At 45.0% G+C, this 13,342-nt stretch overlaps 5 protein-coding genes across 5 annotated transcripts; 3 read left to right on the top strand and 2 right to left on the bottom strand.

Annotated features, from left to right (window-relative positions):
• The first annotated feature begins 1,964 nt into the window (after window positions 1-1,964).
• C8R40DRAFT_593903 (uncharacterized protein) lies at window positions 1,965-2,750 on the top strand. Its single transcript, XM_046235562.1, has one exon. The coding sequence runs from the start codon at window positions 2,011-2,013 to the stop codon at window positions 2,695-2,697; it is 687 nt and encodes a 228-aa protein (XP_046090432.1). The 5' UTR covers window positions 1,965-2,010; the 3' UTR covers window positions 2,698-2,750.
• Window positions 2,751-3,012: 262 nt separating this feature from the next.
• Window positions 3,013-4,456, top strand: C8R40DRAFT_593994 (uncharacterized protein). The gene is made up of 3 exons (XM_046235563.1): window positions 3,013-3,940; window positions 3,997-4,270; window positions 4,320-4,456. Exons 1-2 carry the CDS (start codon window positions 3,280-3,282, stop codon window positions 4,233-4,235), a joined length of 900 nt encoding a protein of 299 aa, XP_046090431.1. The 5' UTR covers window positions 3,013-3,279; the 3' UTR covers window positions 4,236-4,270; window positions 4,320-4,456.
• Window positions 4,457-6,097: 1,641 nt separating this feature from the next.
• On the bottom strand, window positions 6,098-8,322 carry C8R40DRAFT_1158713 (cytochrome P450; the record flags this gene model as incomplete). Its single annotated transcript, XM_046229775.1, has 11 exons — window positions 6,098-6,179; window positions 6,233-6,370; window positions 6,477-6,593; window positions 6,651-6,732; window positions 6,781-6,970; window positions 7,091-7,207; window positions 7,263-7,378; window positions 7,436-7,496; window positions 7,549-7,633; window positions 7,694-7,997; window positions 8,130-8,322. 11 exons carry the CDS (start codon window positions 8,320-8,322, stop codon window positions 6,098-6,100), a joined length of 1,485 nt encoding a protein of 494 aa, XP_046090430.1.
• Window positions 8,323-9,395: 1,073 nt separating this feature from the next.
• On the top strand, window positions 9,396-10,666 carry C8R40DRAFT_1066432 (uncharacterized protein; the record flags this gene model as incomplete). The annotated part of the gene is made up of 3 exons (XM_046225781.1): window positions 9,396-10,001; window positions 10,050-10,205; window positions 10,256-10,666. The coding sequence occupies 3 exons, from the start codon at window positions 9,396-9,398 to the stop codon at window positions 10,664-10,666; spliced, it is 1,173 nt and encodes a 390-aa protein (XP_046090429.1).
• Window positions 10,667-11,256: 590 nt separating this feature from the next.
• C8R40DRAFT_1036348 (uncharacterized protein) lies at window positions 11,257-11,862 on the bottom strand (the record flags this gene model as incomplete). Its single annotated transcript, XM_046223577.1, has 2 exons — window positions 11,257-11,701; window positions 11,759-11,862. Coding segments are annotated over 2 exons (549 nt in total), but the record flags the coding sequence as incomplete, so codon positions are not given.
• Between the last annotated feature and the right edge of the window lie 1,480 nt (window positions 11,863-13,342).

The following is a 13,342-nucleotide window of genomic DNA, read 5'->3' as shown; positions in this document are numbered from 1 at the left end:
GCCCCCTCCAATCCAAATGGGGTGCCCACTTCGAAGTGTTAGCTGAGTAGTCTGTGCTATCATACCTCTGTACAATATGTAGTTCAACCATAATGAATACTCGTACATACTATAGCTAGCCCCCTTGGAATACGACGGAAAGGGTCGCCCACCCGCTATAGGCCATACCCTGGCCATACCCAATACGGAGGCGGGGTCATCTAATCGGGATGTGGCTGTGACCTCGTGGGATTATGGGATTGACAACTCCTAACAACTCATCCGAGCCCATCATAGTGGCTTCAAGGAATAAATTTGCTTTCACGGTACACCCCTCTCCACAGATTGCTTCGTAACAGATTGTTACTACATATAAATATCAAACTCGCACATCCTCCCTTCGAGAAGAACGAACATGTTATCGTCGTGATTCCAGCCTCTACTAATGAAATTCAGGTTGCATTTTTCCCCGTTCATCATCAGATCTAAGTAATAGTCTGTAACAGACTAACAGTTGTTATCATTCCAAATCTGTGCCTTATTCCCAGTGCAGTATCGACGTTTTCTGTCTCTTGTGTCAAGGATTTTACCAATCAAATATTTGTAGATCCGTTGACGGTCTTACACTATTCTTCGCGTTGATCTACATTGATTCTTTTGGAGCCCGGAGTTGCCTGAGGTACCTACTGTTATCTAGCGTTAATCAGAAGGCAAAAAATTCCTTGGGGGCATTGCCCAGCTGAATGAAAGATCTTGGCCTTGGCTCAAGTTGGCTCAGCGCTTGGTCTTCAACTTAAAGTGTATATGTACCGTACAGGTTGAGGTCTGGAGGCTTAGGTCCATTTGAACTCCGTGATTAACGGGACATGGAGCCATGTGTCCTTCCTCAACACTAGTAATGACCAACATGGAGAGACAAAAATTTGTCACAGGATCCTAACAATTCAGGTTAACAGATACATCATGTGACGCAAGATAAGCTATATTAAGCATATCACGGGTCACATGATATATCAGTTGCACAGCGCTGAATTTTTTATACTGTATATTCCGTCGCGCGGTTTCCGGTGCGTGATCATAGGAGTTTGGGCAGTCGTAAAAGGGCGAGTGTGGGTCCTGTGGGATCGGTGGGATTAAATCCACGGACCACGGGAAGATTGCAGGATTGAGTTACTTATCGGGGAGCGGGAACGGGAAGAAGAAGTGATTGCTTTGCGAAAAGCTTTTCACATGCAGCTATTTCTTACTGTTTGTTTTCCAGTATATTTTTGAACCCAGGCTCTTCCTGAGCTCAAAACACTTTTGGCAGTTCCCTTTTTCGGGGAAAATGTATTGGATAGACAAGCAAAGACAAACAGGTGGCGAAGCACTGTATGATGCGCCATCAATCATTCCGCGTTTTGAAATTTGTAATGACGATCTTCCGGCATCGCCACTGACGCCTATCAAATGTTTGTTCCTCATGTTCAGTTACAGCTTACCCCCTCCTGTTGCCTGTGTTCTTGACTTGAACTCGAACCAGATTCAACTTCACATTGATACCCGTATCCCATCCTGAGCTTCACACAGCGAGCTATATCCTGCGGTTGCTTCGGAGAAAAAAACAACGTAAATTATATCAAACATGCTCACTTTCAATTTCATTCTGAAGTTTTTTCAATTTCGCAGCTAATTTCAATGGTTCGCGGCCGAAAGAAAGACATGACTATTCCTGTTTCAAGAACGATTGCCCTTCAACGAGATTATCGCGAACGAAAGGCAAAATATGTATCTGACCTCGAAGACAAGTGCAAATCACTAGAGGAACAGAATGCTCGATTGAATCAAGAAATAACAGAGCTTCGAGAAATGTTGAGTGAAAGGGAGCAACGTAATCCTGGGCCTGACTTGGAGCTGTTGGAATGCGGAATAGAGGTGACGAAGGTACGACGATGAGTCCTGTTTTGTTCCGAAGTCATTAAGAACACCGTTTACATTAATGATCATTAGAAGGAAGCTTTCGGAGATGTTATCAAAACGCTCTCTGCTGCAATGAACTCCATCCAGAATTTCACGCACCTAGCCAAAGGCCAACGCAACTCACACACATCTTCATCCACGCCTGCAGCTTCTGTAGCATCTTCATCGTCGCTATCATCTGGCGCTTCCTCATCCTCCGACCCTTTTTCTGCATATCAAATGCCAGTTCCCACGAGATGTCCATCATCTGTTGTTGAAAGTCCAAGCTTCTCTTCTTCCGTTGTCGGGTATGCTTCAAACCACCGAAATGCAACACCTTCACCTTCACCTAGTTTCGCCGACACTACCGTTTCACAATCAAACTACCAGAATACCGGTAATTCATATAGCGCATCAGACTACTGGAACGAGAGTTCTTCGCGTTCTATGGGTTACTTTGACTCTGATAAACCACACGTACGCCTCAGCCACCATTCCGAGCTCACACCGCATCAGGGTAGGTCGACCAGCAACTTGGCAATTGAGGACGCCGCACAAGCTCTTTCGAATTCATCGTCCGATGTCCTTTCGAGTCAAACACCGTTTCGGCGTTCCTCGTCAGGATACACGACGCCGATGGGAGGTGATAACTTCAGTGGGTATGCTGATAATATGCCTGCTGGACAGTCGTCGCATCTGCGTTCGACTGTGTATGAGAGCCGTTATGGGATGGCAATCAGAAACTCATCAGGAGGACACTACACACAGACGTCTGGATGAATCCTTGAAGTCCGAAATGTACGTTCTGGAGAGATTCTCCTTCTGTTCCTAAAGGCTGTCTCGTAGATTGGGTGGATACTTACCGGGATTTTCATCACATTTTCAGATCAAACTGGGATGTGTGATGGACCATCGTCTATGAGCACCCCATGGTCAGGTAAATCACTGTGATGAGGGAATCGGGTAACAGAGATCGCAGAGTCGGCCAAAAGGGATGTGTAGAGCAGCATCCTGAAAACTTTTGTTCATACCATTGCCGACCTTTCTTGAATACAAGCTTTGTATATAATGTCTATTAGTATTAGCACTCACTAACTGTATCCATTGACCTTGGAGCCTCCTTTTGTTGATTATTATTGTATAACTTGTGTAAGCTCAAGATTCTTTCTTGAGGTGGATGGACTAGTCGCCTCTGCTAGCACTTGCGCACCGTATGATGGGAGCAGGATGTTTTTTCAGCCCTAGTACTTTTGCCTGCTGAGAACGGTTGTTCTTGTACTTCCAGTGATAAATCACAATTTAAATTCAAATTTTACTTTTTGACGTTGCAAATTACTCACCTCGTTGTTTCCTACCATCGTCATGACCGACCTGACTGTGCTTTCCTCTTCTCCTCTTCATCTGTATCCTCTAGTTAGCGCCTCTCGCTCATCTTTCTTCAATAACTATGTCCCAAGTTCCAGCTCAAGCCAAGTAAGCCTCGTAACGCCCGATGTACCAAAGAAGTCAGAACGGCCAGCTCGATTGGATATTGTGCCGAAAGCTCGCAGACAAGAATCCGACACTAAGGATGGTCGACGAATACAGAGCCCTGATGAGGAAGAGGAAGAAATTGAATCGCCCGACTCATACGTAGGACCACAAACTGCTGGCTGGAACCGTAGCGGTCATAACTGGCAACTAGATCCGGCTTCTCCTTCCTCCACATCGCCGAAACTGGCCCCATCTCATCTAAATCGAGGACGGACAAAACTACAGCAGCATCGGCCTGCCAGATCACGAAGTGCTCCTCCCATCCAAACGACATTTTCAGAGCCGCTGTCAAAACCTTTTACTGCCGCCCCTGACACGACTACATTCGACCTTCATAAGCTACGGCGTTATACCAGTGGCTCCACATATACATCTGGGACCGAGTCTGGCTCTTCTTCGCCATCGAATTCATTTTCTAGTCCTCCTTCATACGGTTATGGCTACGGAAAGTCGAAGGGCGGAGACTTATTACGCCCTCCACCGCCTTTACGTGCGTTTCAAATCCCTTCTTCTGAACTCTTTCTAATGATCCAGCATACGGTATAGACCGACCAACTACCTTTTGGCGGCGCACACCGCGTTCGGGAGTCACCGCCTCTTCTTATTCACCATCCTCACATCTGATACGACGATCTACTTTCGTCGCAGCAGGACTACCATTCGAAAGCCCCATGGCTGATATCAGTGCACTGGGAGTTGAAAGCCGGATTAAGGCTCAATTTAACGAGGATAATGCTCGGGCAAAGGTCAGCGAGGTATTCTGGGAAGTCGTCGTGCAGCGGTGATCATGGCACGCTTGTGCGACTTGCCTATTTCATAGGTAAGGTCCCAGTCCTATTGCAATTGTGCAAAATCTCAATCCAGTCTAGACTTGCAGAAGTCGAACCTACACCACCATCATTTGCCACCTACCGTTCCTTTAAACTCATCATTTCTTTCATCACCACAATATGTGGACTCGTGCTGATATAGTTATCTTGAGCTCCTTTGCTTCGCCCTTCCACGCATGAGCACATCACAACCTTCCTGAGCGTGCGGATGTGTGTCCCGGGTAGCGAAGAGCCGGAGACAACATCTGCACTCGGGCACGATATGGATGGAAATTGGACTATACCCTCTAGCCTAGTGGCATTAATTATCTTCTTGATACCAACATGATACCTTGTCTGCGCTATGCATGTCAATACGTACCATTACGAACATTTCTGTGTATGTCGTTTTACTCTAATGCGTCTGGCTGACGTCGGGTGGTTGTCAGCCAGGTGTGAAATATACTTGCACCTCATACATTGTTCCCTTTCCTTTGCCCTGCATGACAATACTTCCATTTGCAGTCCATACAGTGAGTGATCCCCTACCCCATTCCCCTTTCATTCCTTTAGCATCTAACATTCTCAATGAAATCAGGTTGTGGTGAAAAGATGGCGTATATCGGCATCTTCTCCTTATCCTCGAAGTACATTTATCTGATTCGACATAGTAATATAGCATACAATGCAGGAAGAAAGAAACCGCAGACTTCCTGTCCATCGAGCTATTGATTTAGATAGGAATCGGATTCATAGTCGGGAACAGGTCAGAAGCATCAGAAATTATGTATGCCATTGTAGTGTATATAGTGGGCGATGTGTGGCAACACGATGATGGGCACACAAGGTGCACACATTACATCCACATTGTGTAAATGTCGGTTCCAATCTCAATGGATACAGTCGAGTCTAGCCCGAGTCTTTGAAGGAGAAGAATTTGTTGGAGAGTTATGTACACGTTTGCACGAAGATGGTCCTCCATTCATAGCGTGAAAATTTCAGCTTACCGCTGAAATGCTTCTGGAAGAGAAGGTGCGTAGTACTGTTTCCTTGTATCTCTCTGTGAAAAAAATGTTGAAAGCTACCATTGTACATCGATAAAAGTAATTGACAATCATGTGCTTTCTTTGACCGGATAACAACTTGAAATCTCTAGCAACCTCATAGAGGGGACTGGGTTAGGCCTACTGAGAAACTTGAAGCTGGCGTGGATCGTATATCGGACAGGGGGCCTGACTCCGACTATCCATCTAGTTCAAGAAGGTGGATAATACGGTGATGAGGCCCGAATTGGTTCATCATGCACCTTGGTAGCATTCAACTGGCATCGAATCAAGCACTTCGAAGTGATGTTGTGGACTTGGGCTGTCTTGTAGAAATGAACTTGACTGCATGAGTAAGAGCCCCATGGTCTGGGATTTAACCGGGAAGTTGAATTCTTCGGATCCGGAGATTGGCTGGCTAAGTAGAAGAGTGAGCGAGAAGAGGCTTTTTGTACATGTGGTGGAGAAAGTATGGATACCTAAGGAGCCGCTCAGCCTGAAACTCGTCCATCACTAAGTGAAACTTGAATATTAGAATATTGAATTCCCCGAAAGGCAGATCCAGGAAGACTTCCGAAACAATCTACGCAATTCCCATCTGTAGTCGAATCTTCCCTTCTTCATGATACGATAATCATGAATAAACTAGCAGGACCTCGTGACATTCACATGCAGAGAATAAAAGGAGAGCATGAAATTTAGCAATGTTTGACTATATACTGTATATAAATGCGTACGCGTACTGACCATGGGCTAGATCACAAAATATCCCGTCGAAAACTTGGATTATCACGATTAACGCCGCTCATCCGCTTGAATGAGTGCAACTGCTCTGTCCGACCTAGGCGAAATAGTGCATTTGAAGGAGCTGGGATGACTGAAGCAAGAATCAGTTGCTTTGGACTCTACGATTTGATAATTTCAACCTGCCTTATGGTACCGGTGCTTTGATCCATATCAGGCTCGATGACTACACCATTTTCCGAGTATTTGGAAATGTTGAAGACAGCAAGGGCCATAGCGCACGAGATAAATACTGAAGCATCAGCTAACACTCGCCCTACAAACCTTCGAATCAGTCCACGCCTGAGACAGTGATTATGGACATACCAGGACAAATGCTGATCAAAACTCGTGTTCAATATCATTCTGACATTCGAAAGGCAACTCTTACCGGCGCCCAAATCCAAAGCAGGCCTCTCTGGGGTCCATCTCAGGTTGTGGACCCATAAATCTCTCAGGAATGAAAGACATTGGGTCATGATAAACTTCCGGATCGTGGTTCATTTGCCTATTGAAATCAGTTCACATTCGATCGATATATACATGAATAGGGAGAAAAGCACACCAAAGATTCGAAAGCACCAAAGCACCTTTCGGAATGAAGTAACCATTGAACACGTTGTCTTCGGTGACTCGATGAGGTACGCCTTCAAAGAAGGTAAGTGAAACGTCAAGGACAAAATGGCAGAACCTACTTGTTGGAACCACGGAATGCCATCGTAAAGCCTCTAAAGTGACGGCTTGAATGTAGGGTAGGTGGTCTCTGTCTTCAAAACTAGGAAGACGATCAACCCCTACCACTGCGTCCAGCTCCGCTTGGGCTCTGACTTGCACCTCAGGGTACATGGCCATTGCCTTGAAGAAAGAATAGATAGCCGAAACCGTCTGCACAGATAAAGGAAAATGAGTATGAATCGATGATATTGAGAAGATACTGACAGTGTCAGCACCACCTTATCTCGCAATCAATACAGATGATCGTGACGGTAAGAATGACTATCAAACCCACATACCAGAATAGAGAGAAGCAGAAGACCACTTGATTTCGAATTCTTGTTCTGGACTTAAAGTCTGACCCTCCACGAGCTTTGAGACATAGGAAGGTTCGGCTGAGCCAGCAGCCTGAAGTTAAAAATCAGGATTCAGGTTATATACATCAGGAACATAAAACACTCACAATGTGTCTCTTAACATAGTCATAAGGGAGGTCGACCATTTCATTCAATGTCGCTGACCATTCTTTGGCAGTTTGTTTGAAAGAAGCGCCAGGGAACCAATCAGGAAGATACTGCACTAAAACAGTAGACTGATTGAGTAAGAGCCTGATATCATCTTTAAAAAAAGTCATACAGAAAGGCACAAGGTTTACGAGGAATCCGGGGGTCGTAGAAAGCGCAAACTGCTCTGTAGCCTGTATACAGGATGTTATCGTTATAATACATACGCCGTGAAAAAAGACTGACTTTATCAGCCAGTGTAACGAAGGGATCCTCTCCTTCGCCCACTTCATATCCATGTGAGATTCGAAGGATGATTGCACCGGCAGTTCTTTGAAAAGGAAATCAGTAATCGCGTTTAGGTTCGAAATAGTAAGGAGCGGAACTTTACTTGCGAATGTGGTCAGAAAATCCGGCAGGCCTGGAGAGCAATCGTTTGAGAAAACGATGGGTTTCTAATTCTTCAACTGGATGAAAAGATTTCATCGTAGCCGCGTTTCCGAAGAGCTGATGAGCGAGACGTCGATAGTTGCGAAAACGCTCCCCATAAGGAGTAAGCACTAGCGTATTCTTCCAACCACACAGCTCGCCTCCCATAGGTATCACCGGACGATCCGAGTATATCGCACTATTTTTATCCAACATTTCCTTCGCGATACTTGCAGAGTTCACGATGATAAGAGGTTGTCCGAGGACTGGAAAAAATACTTGAAAACTATGGACAGCTAGCACGACCGTCTAACACGAACCTGTCACCGAAGCCAGCTTTCCTGAAACACAAAAGTTAATCAGCACAAAGCAAATGCATGTAACGTGTTATAACATACCGTACGTCTCTCCCCACTTTGCGAAAGTCAACCATTCCCTCTCTGCGGGCACATCAAACAGATTCCCAATGAGAGGAAATCCTCGAGGTCCTGGGGGAAGAGACAAAGCTCTTTTTTCAAGAGTCATTAACCGATACACACAGTAAACGGCCACGGTGCCAACGACCACGTCGAGGTATTTGAGGTCCAACATGGAGGATATAATACCTCTTTTTCGAAAGATGATGGATGATTAGAAACGAGTTTTGAAAGAGTGTGATCCAGTTAGCTATAGGGTGTTTAGTGGGTGTTTAGTGGGTGTCTTTGAACACGGGATGTTCCACCTGGTTATATTCCAAACCTAGTTGGTGTTCTGTCAGCGGCAAATTCCTGGACCGTAGATACAAGACGTTTATGACCGCGGATTTTGGAAGGTTCCAAGTTGCAGGGCTGTTTTTTTTTCTGTTCGGACTAGACTATCTTGGAGACCTCTACAATTGATTCCGCCTGAGGATAACGTCCCTGATATAGCTACATATGTAAGTATGAGCTGGACGCGGCTGCTGAACGATGTGGCCTCTGAAGGAATTTACTACACAGGCATACAGTTCGATGAAACAGTGTTTAACCATAGGCAACTGATGCTGCGGGTAAAATTTTTGGCACGTAACGCATAATCCGTAACATAGCCCAGAGCTCAAATGAGCCATAGGCCCAAAAACTCGAAGCGGGGCTTCAACGCCGCACCGCGCGTTCCGATCGAATCCAACGGGCCTTTTCTTTCTGTTCCTCCCCAAGACATAAAATGAGAGAAGGCATATCCATATTGACTATGTATATACCATGAACATAACAAACATAACAAACAACTAATACAAGAAATATGCTACCAGTACGCAAGAACAAGTCATGGTAAACGTACCTGTAATTGGATTACATAATCAATCACAAATGACTTTGAGAACTTGAATTTGGGTCTTGATGACCAGGTCTTGTCGCTTGAAGCTTGAAATTCTTGCGGTTCATTAGAGCTTATTAGCAACGCACGGCAAAGTACTTTTCTTGGACGGAAAAATGCCAAGCTTTACTACGAAAAAATAACGTAAACCGGCATGTCACCTGCTCTCATCAATCTCATCTTTTGCATCTCCGTCTTCGTTCAACGTTCCTCTGCGTCTCCACTGGTTTAGCAACCTAGTCCGCAGATTCATGACGTGTTTTATTCGTCATGAGTCTGGCGCTTTATAAAAGATCGTTGTAGGGCTCGCTATTTACACAATACACAACATGCCTTATAACCGATATGCTTTTGATGAATATTTTCATGTTCACGGCGATAACCCCATTATAGACCCTTACACTGGCAAATACTGTGCAGATACCTTGCATGAAGACTGGTCTCCTACTACTCCTCCTGTGGACGAGTTTGATACTCCATCCAAGACCAACAATTCTCCTTATAACCCTGCATCTTCTCGGCCTCCTGCACCATTGGGTAACAACAATCCTTACCAAAATGGGTTCCGCTTGCCTCCCATCACCTCCTTCTACCCTCCACCAGTCTTGGACCAATCTAGGATTACCCCTCCTCTGAGCCAGTTCAAGCCTACCCCGACTTCTCCTGGCAAAGAGAATGAGGGAATCCAACGAGCGCATGTTTCCGGTGGTCCTGAAGCTGGCAAGAAAGTTGGGGCAAGAATCTGGACTGCTAAGGATCTCATTGAACTTGCGAAGATCTGCGTAGAGTACAAGCCCTTCCTGCAGCCATATGGAAAGAAAGGGAAGGTTTGGGACAAGATTTTTTATGCGCTGAGTGAGCGTGGCTTCCGTTTATCAAAGGTCCCAGCGCTCTCCTTGCGTCACAAAGCAGAAAGCCTCGTGGGCTACTGGAAGGTCGGTATCACTATGTTTTTTTTTTCGGTGCTAACCTTCCCTCAATAGAATCCTTCCGACAATAACTCGAGCGTTAAGGCCATTGCAAAGATTCTTGACAATAGCATGGACAAGATTACAATTGCGGCGCTTATGGACAGTGTTGAGGCGCAGTGGGATGAAGCGAAGAATAAGTCGGACAAGGCTAAAGCTGATATTCAGAAGGTGAGTTGTCCTCAAACTTGAATCACTTTCCATTGCTGATCCTTTTCCAGAAGCAGGATGAGGACAACGAAGGTGGGGAGGCTATTCGTATAGCATCTATGCAAGCATTCCGTTCTCACAAGCGCGATGCTAAACCACTTGATGATGAAGACACCGACACCGACACCGACAATAATAGTGGTTCTCGCAAGTCCGGCACTAAACGAAAGTTTTCCGACTCGAATGTTACAAAATCTCACAAGCGTCAAAGGTCATCTGTTCGCCGGACTTCGAATAACACAAAAATCCTTGATTTCCTTGAGAGCGATGCCGAGGAACGTAGGTCCCATCAGGATAAGGTGGTAATGCTGATGGAGCGAGGGCAGAAATTGACCCAGGAACATGAGAAGGAAGTTGCCTCGATTTTGCACGGTTTCTTGGAGCTTGATCGTGCCCGGTTCGAACAAGAACGGAGGGCGTAGTGCAGTGATAAAGTAGCAAATAATTGTGTATTGATTTCAAGTCATCAATGTATATATGTATACTAATCCATTTCTATATCGCTGTTGTCGCTACTGCATAATTCAGTGTGGTAAGGTTGCAAATATTCTTCGAGGGTGGGTGGCTCGCATTCCAGGGATTGCGCTGTTTGATTGGGCCGAATGCAATTCAAGATGTTTGTCAACAATACTCCAATGCGATAGAACCGTCCAACAGGTGATGAATAGACTCGATGAACCCACCATGCATTAAGAAATGGCCATGAACGCACAATATCTGCGAAACCATGCTCAACCTCTATTCTCACAGAAGCCATTGCTTCATTCCACTCTTTTTCTTCGTCAGTTCGCTCGCCAAGCCCAGAAAAGGGACTCATCAATACAGGACTAATTCCGTATGCAGGATCACCAAAGACATGAAAATATCGATGGGAAATAGGTGTGTGTGCATCTGCTCCTGGCCTGAATGCATGTGTATAACACCATTCAATGACCTTCGACTCGCTTAGCAGATGGTTATCATTGCGACGACCTTCTACTGGGCCAAATAGAGCACCGATCATGCCATTTGGCAATTTCAGTGCCTGGAATTTGAGTGAATGTCGGCCTTTGTATCCATTGTAGGCTTGTCGCTGATATTGACTTGGTCGACACATGTAGCGAATCGTGCAATCAATGAAACACCACACAGTAGGAAGGGGTGACCCAGCAGCATGAATAGCATTAGCATACTCTGCGAGCTTTACAGGCTTTAGGAGAGGATTCTCGTCACAAGGCTCAAGTAGGTGCTTCCAATGGTCATCAAGAAATATCATTAGAGCATTGACAACCTCGGATATAGCTGATTGACTGCGATCGAAGCGCTGGACTAAGAGATGTTCATCACCTGCTGTCCGGAACCGGGCAAGGAGTAGAGCAAGAGCTTCAACGGCACTAAATTTTGACCGTGAAGGGGTCCTAAATGGATCTGGTATGCACAAGGCAACCGCAAGGTCTGCAATCTCGTCGGCATAAAACCTGATCCATACATCAATGAGCACTGATATTTGGTTGAACATCATCTCTTGGGCTCACCGGAAGTTCCAAAGACAATCACGCGGTTGTAATGATTTGAGATACTCGAGCACAAGCTTATGGCCACCTTGTTGCGGTTGTGCTGTGGCTGATTCAGGCTGCATGACAGCACCTGCAGGCAGATTTAGATTCTGAATAGGTGCTTGTATCGTTCTATGATTCATAGAGAGACCGAGAATGATATTGCGAAGGGAGGGCATGCTAGGGTACATAAGATAGTGGATGCGTGCTATAGCTTGTTTGAACACATGACCGTCATTCTTCGGCAAGTGGAGCTGTGAACTTTTCAAAAAAATCGGAAATCTTTGCAACATAAAGTGACTTTGCCGTGCGTTGCTAATAAGCTCTATTGCTATCGAAAATTTGAACATTGAGTAATTGAGCATTGAGGTTGGAGTAAAGTGCCTCCTTCATGAGAGAAGTCATCTTCTACACATGATATATTGAAAGATGGTTTTGAAGTGCACGCAAATGTCCTATATTTCTTGTGTTTGGAGTTGTTGTATTTGACAAGATGTTGAGCGTGAAGTTGCATATAATAGTGGTGTATTCAACCTTGAGGTGGCCAATTTTGATGGATGGGTGAATCTTTCTCCCTGCAGAGAATGCAAGTTCATAAGAGCATTGGAGGTGGTGGTGCGAGAGAAAGAGACGACGACGAAAATTTTACAAAGATCACATGAGCAAAAAAATTCCCATTTCGTATTCTCACATGACTAGAATTATAGACTAGGGATGAACAGACAGAAATTGAAGCAAGAGATGGCCTCAAGAATGCGCCGTTGCTTATTTTCGGGCATTGAGCCATGGCATCAATATTTGAAACTCAGTTCAAATGAGTATTTCGTACCTTGTTCATACTCAAACATTTGAACATGGGTTACAGCTGATTCCCAAAGTCTAGGACGAAATCAGCCTCCTCACATTGTTGGAGCACTATTTAGCCTTGTTTGTGGACGAGCTTAAGCGCATAGTTACTAGCCTCTTTCAGAAACAAATCCGAGCAAGCAGCTCTGTCTTTCTTACATAGAGGCAGCCCTAGTTTACTCCAACAATGTAATTACAACAATTCTTTGCATCCATCTCTGGGTTAATCTTCATTATCTGGTCTACATCCACAAATAATGCTAAACAGTGCTCCAACGATGTGAGGAGGCTGATTTCGTCCTAGACTTTCGGAATCAGCTGTATATGAAGGTCTGACTGTGTATGGTACTCTATGGTACTTCGGCAAAAAAATAGTCGCTTCCGTGTACGTAACGCGCTCTCACTCAGCTCTGTAAGTACATACCAGAATCCAGATCTATACTCGATATTTATTTTCAAGTATGTAGCTGCGTACAAGTTTTCAGTACTTATGTATGTCTTGATCATTTTGCTGTACTTCTTTTGAGTTTCCGTGGCTTAGCGGAAAATCGGGGAAGATAGGTTCTCGCCCGATGTTCACTTTTAGGCCTTCTTACATAGATAGAGGTAGGCAAGATTTAAATCGGGCACAGAGATTCACTCGCGTGGTGGCAAGACACCATAAATGGTATACCATGTTACTAGTACTTAACCTCGTTAAACATGCACATCCTTCCT

This window comes from Lentinula edodes, assembly GCF_021015755.1.
Source record: "Lentinula edodes strain Le(Bin) 0899 ss11 chromosome Unknown C8R40scaffold_4, whole genome shotgun sequence".
In the NCBI taxonomy this organism is placed as follows: domain Eukaryota; kingdom Fungi; phylum Basidiomycota; class Agaricomycetes; order Agaricales; family Omphalotaceae; genus Lentinula; species Lentinula edodes.
This window is presented reverse-complemented; position numbering and strand designations above follow the sequence as displayed.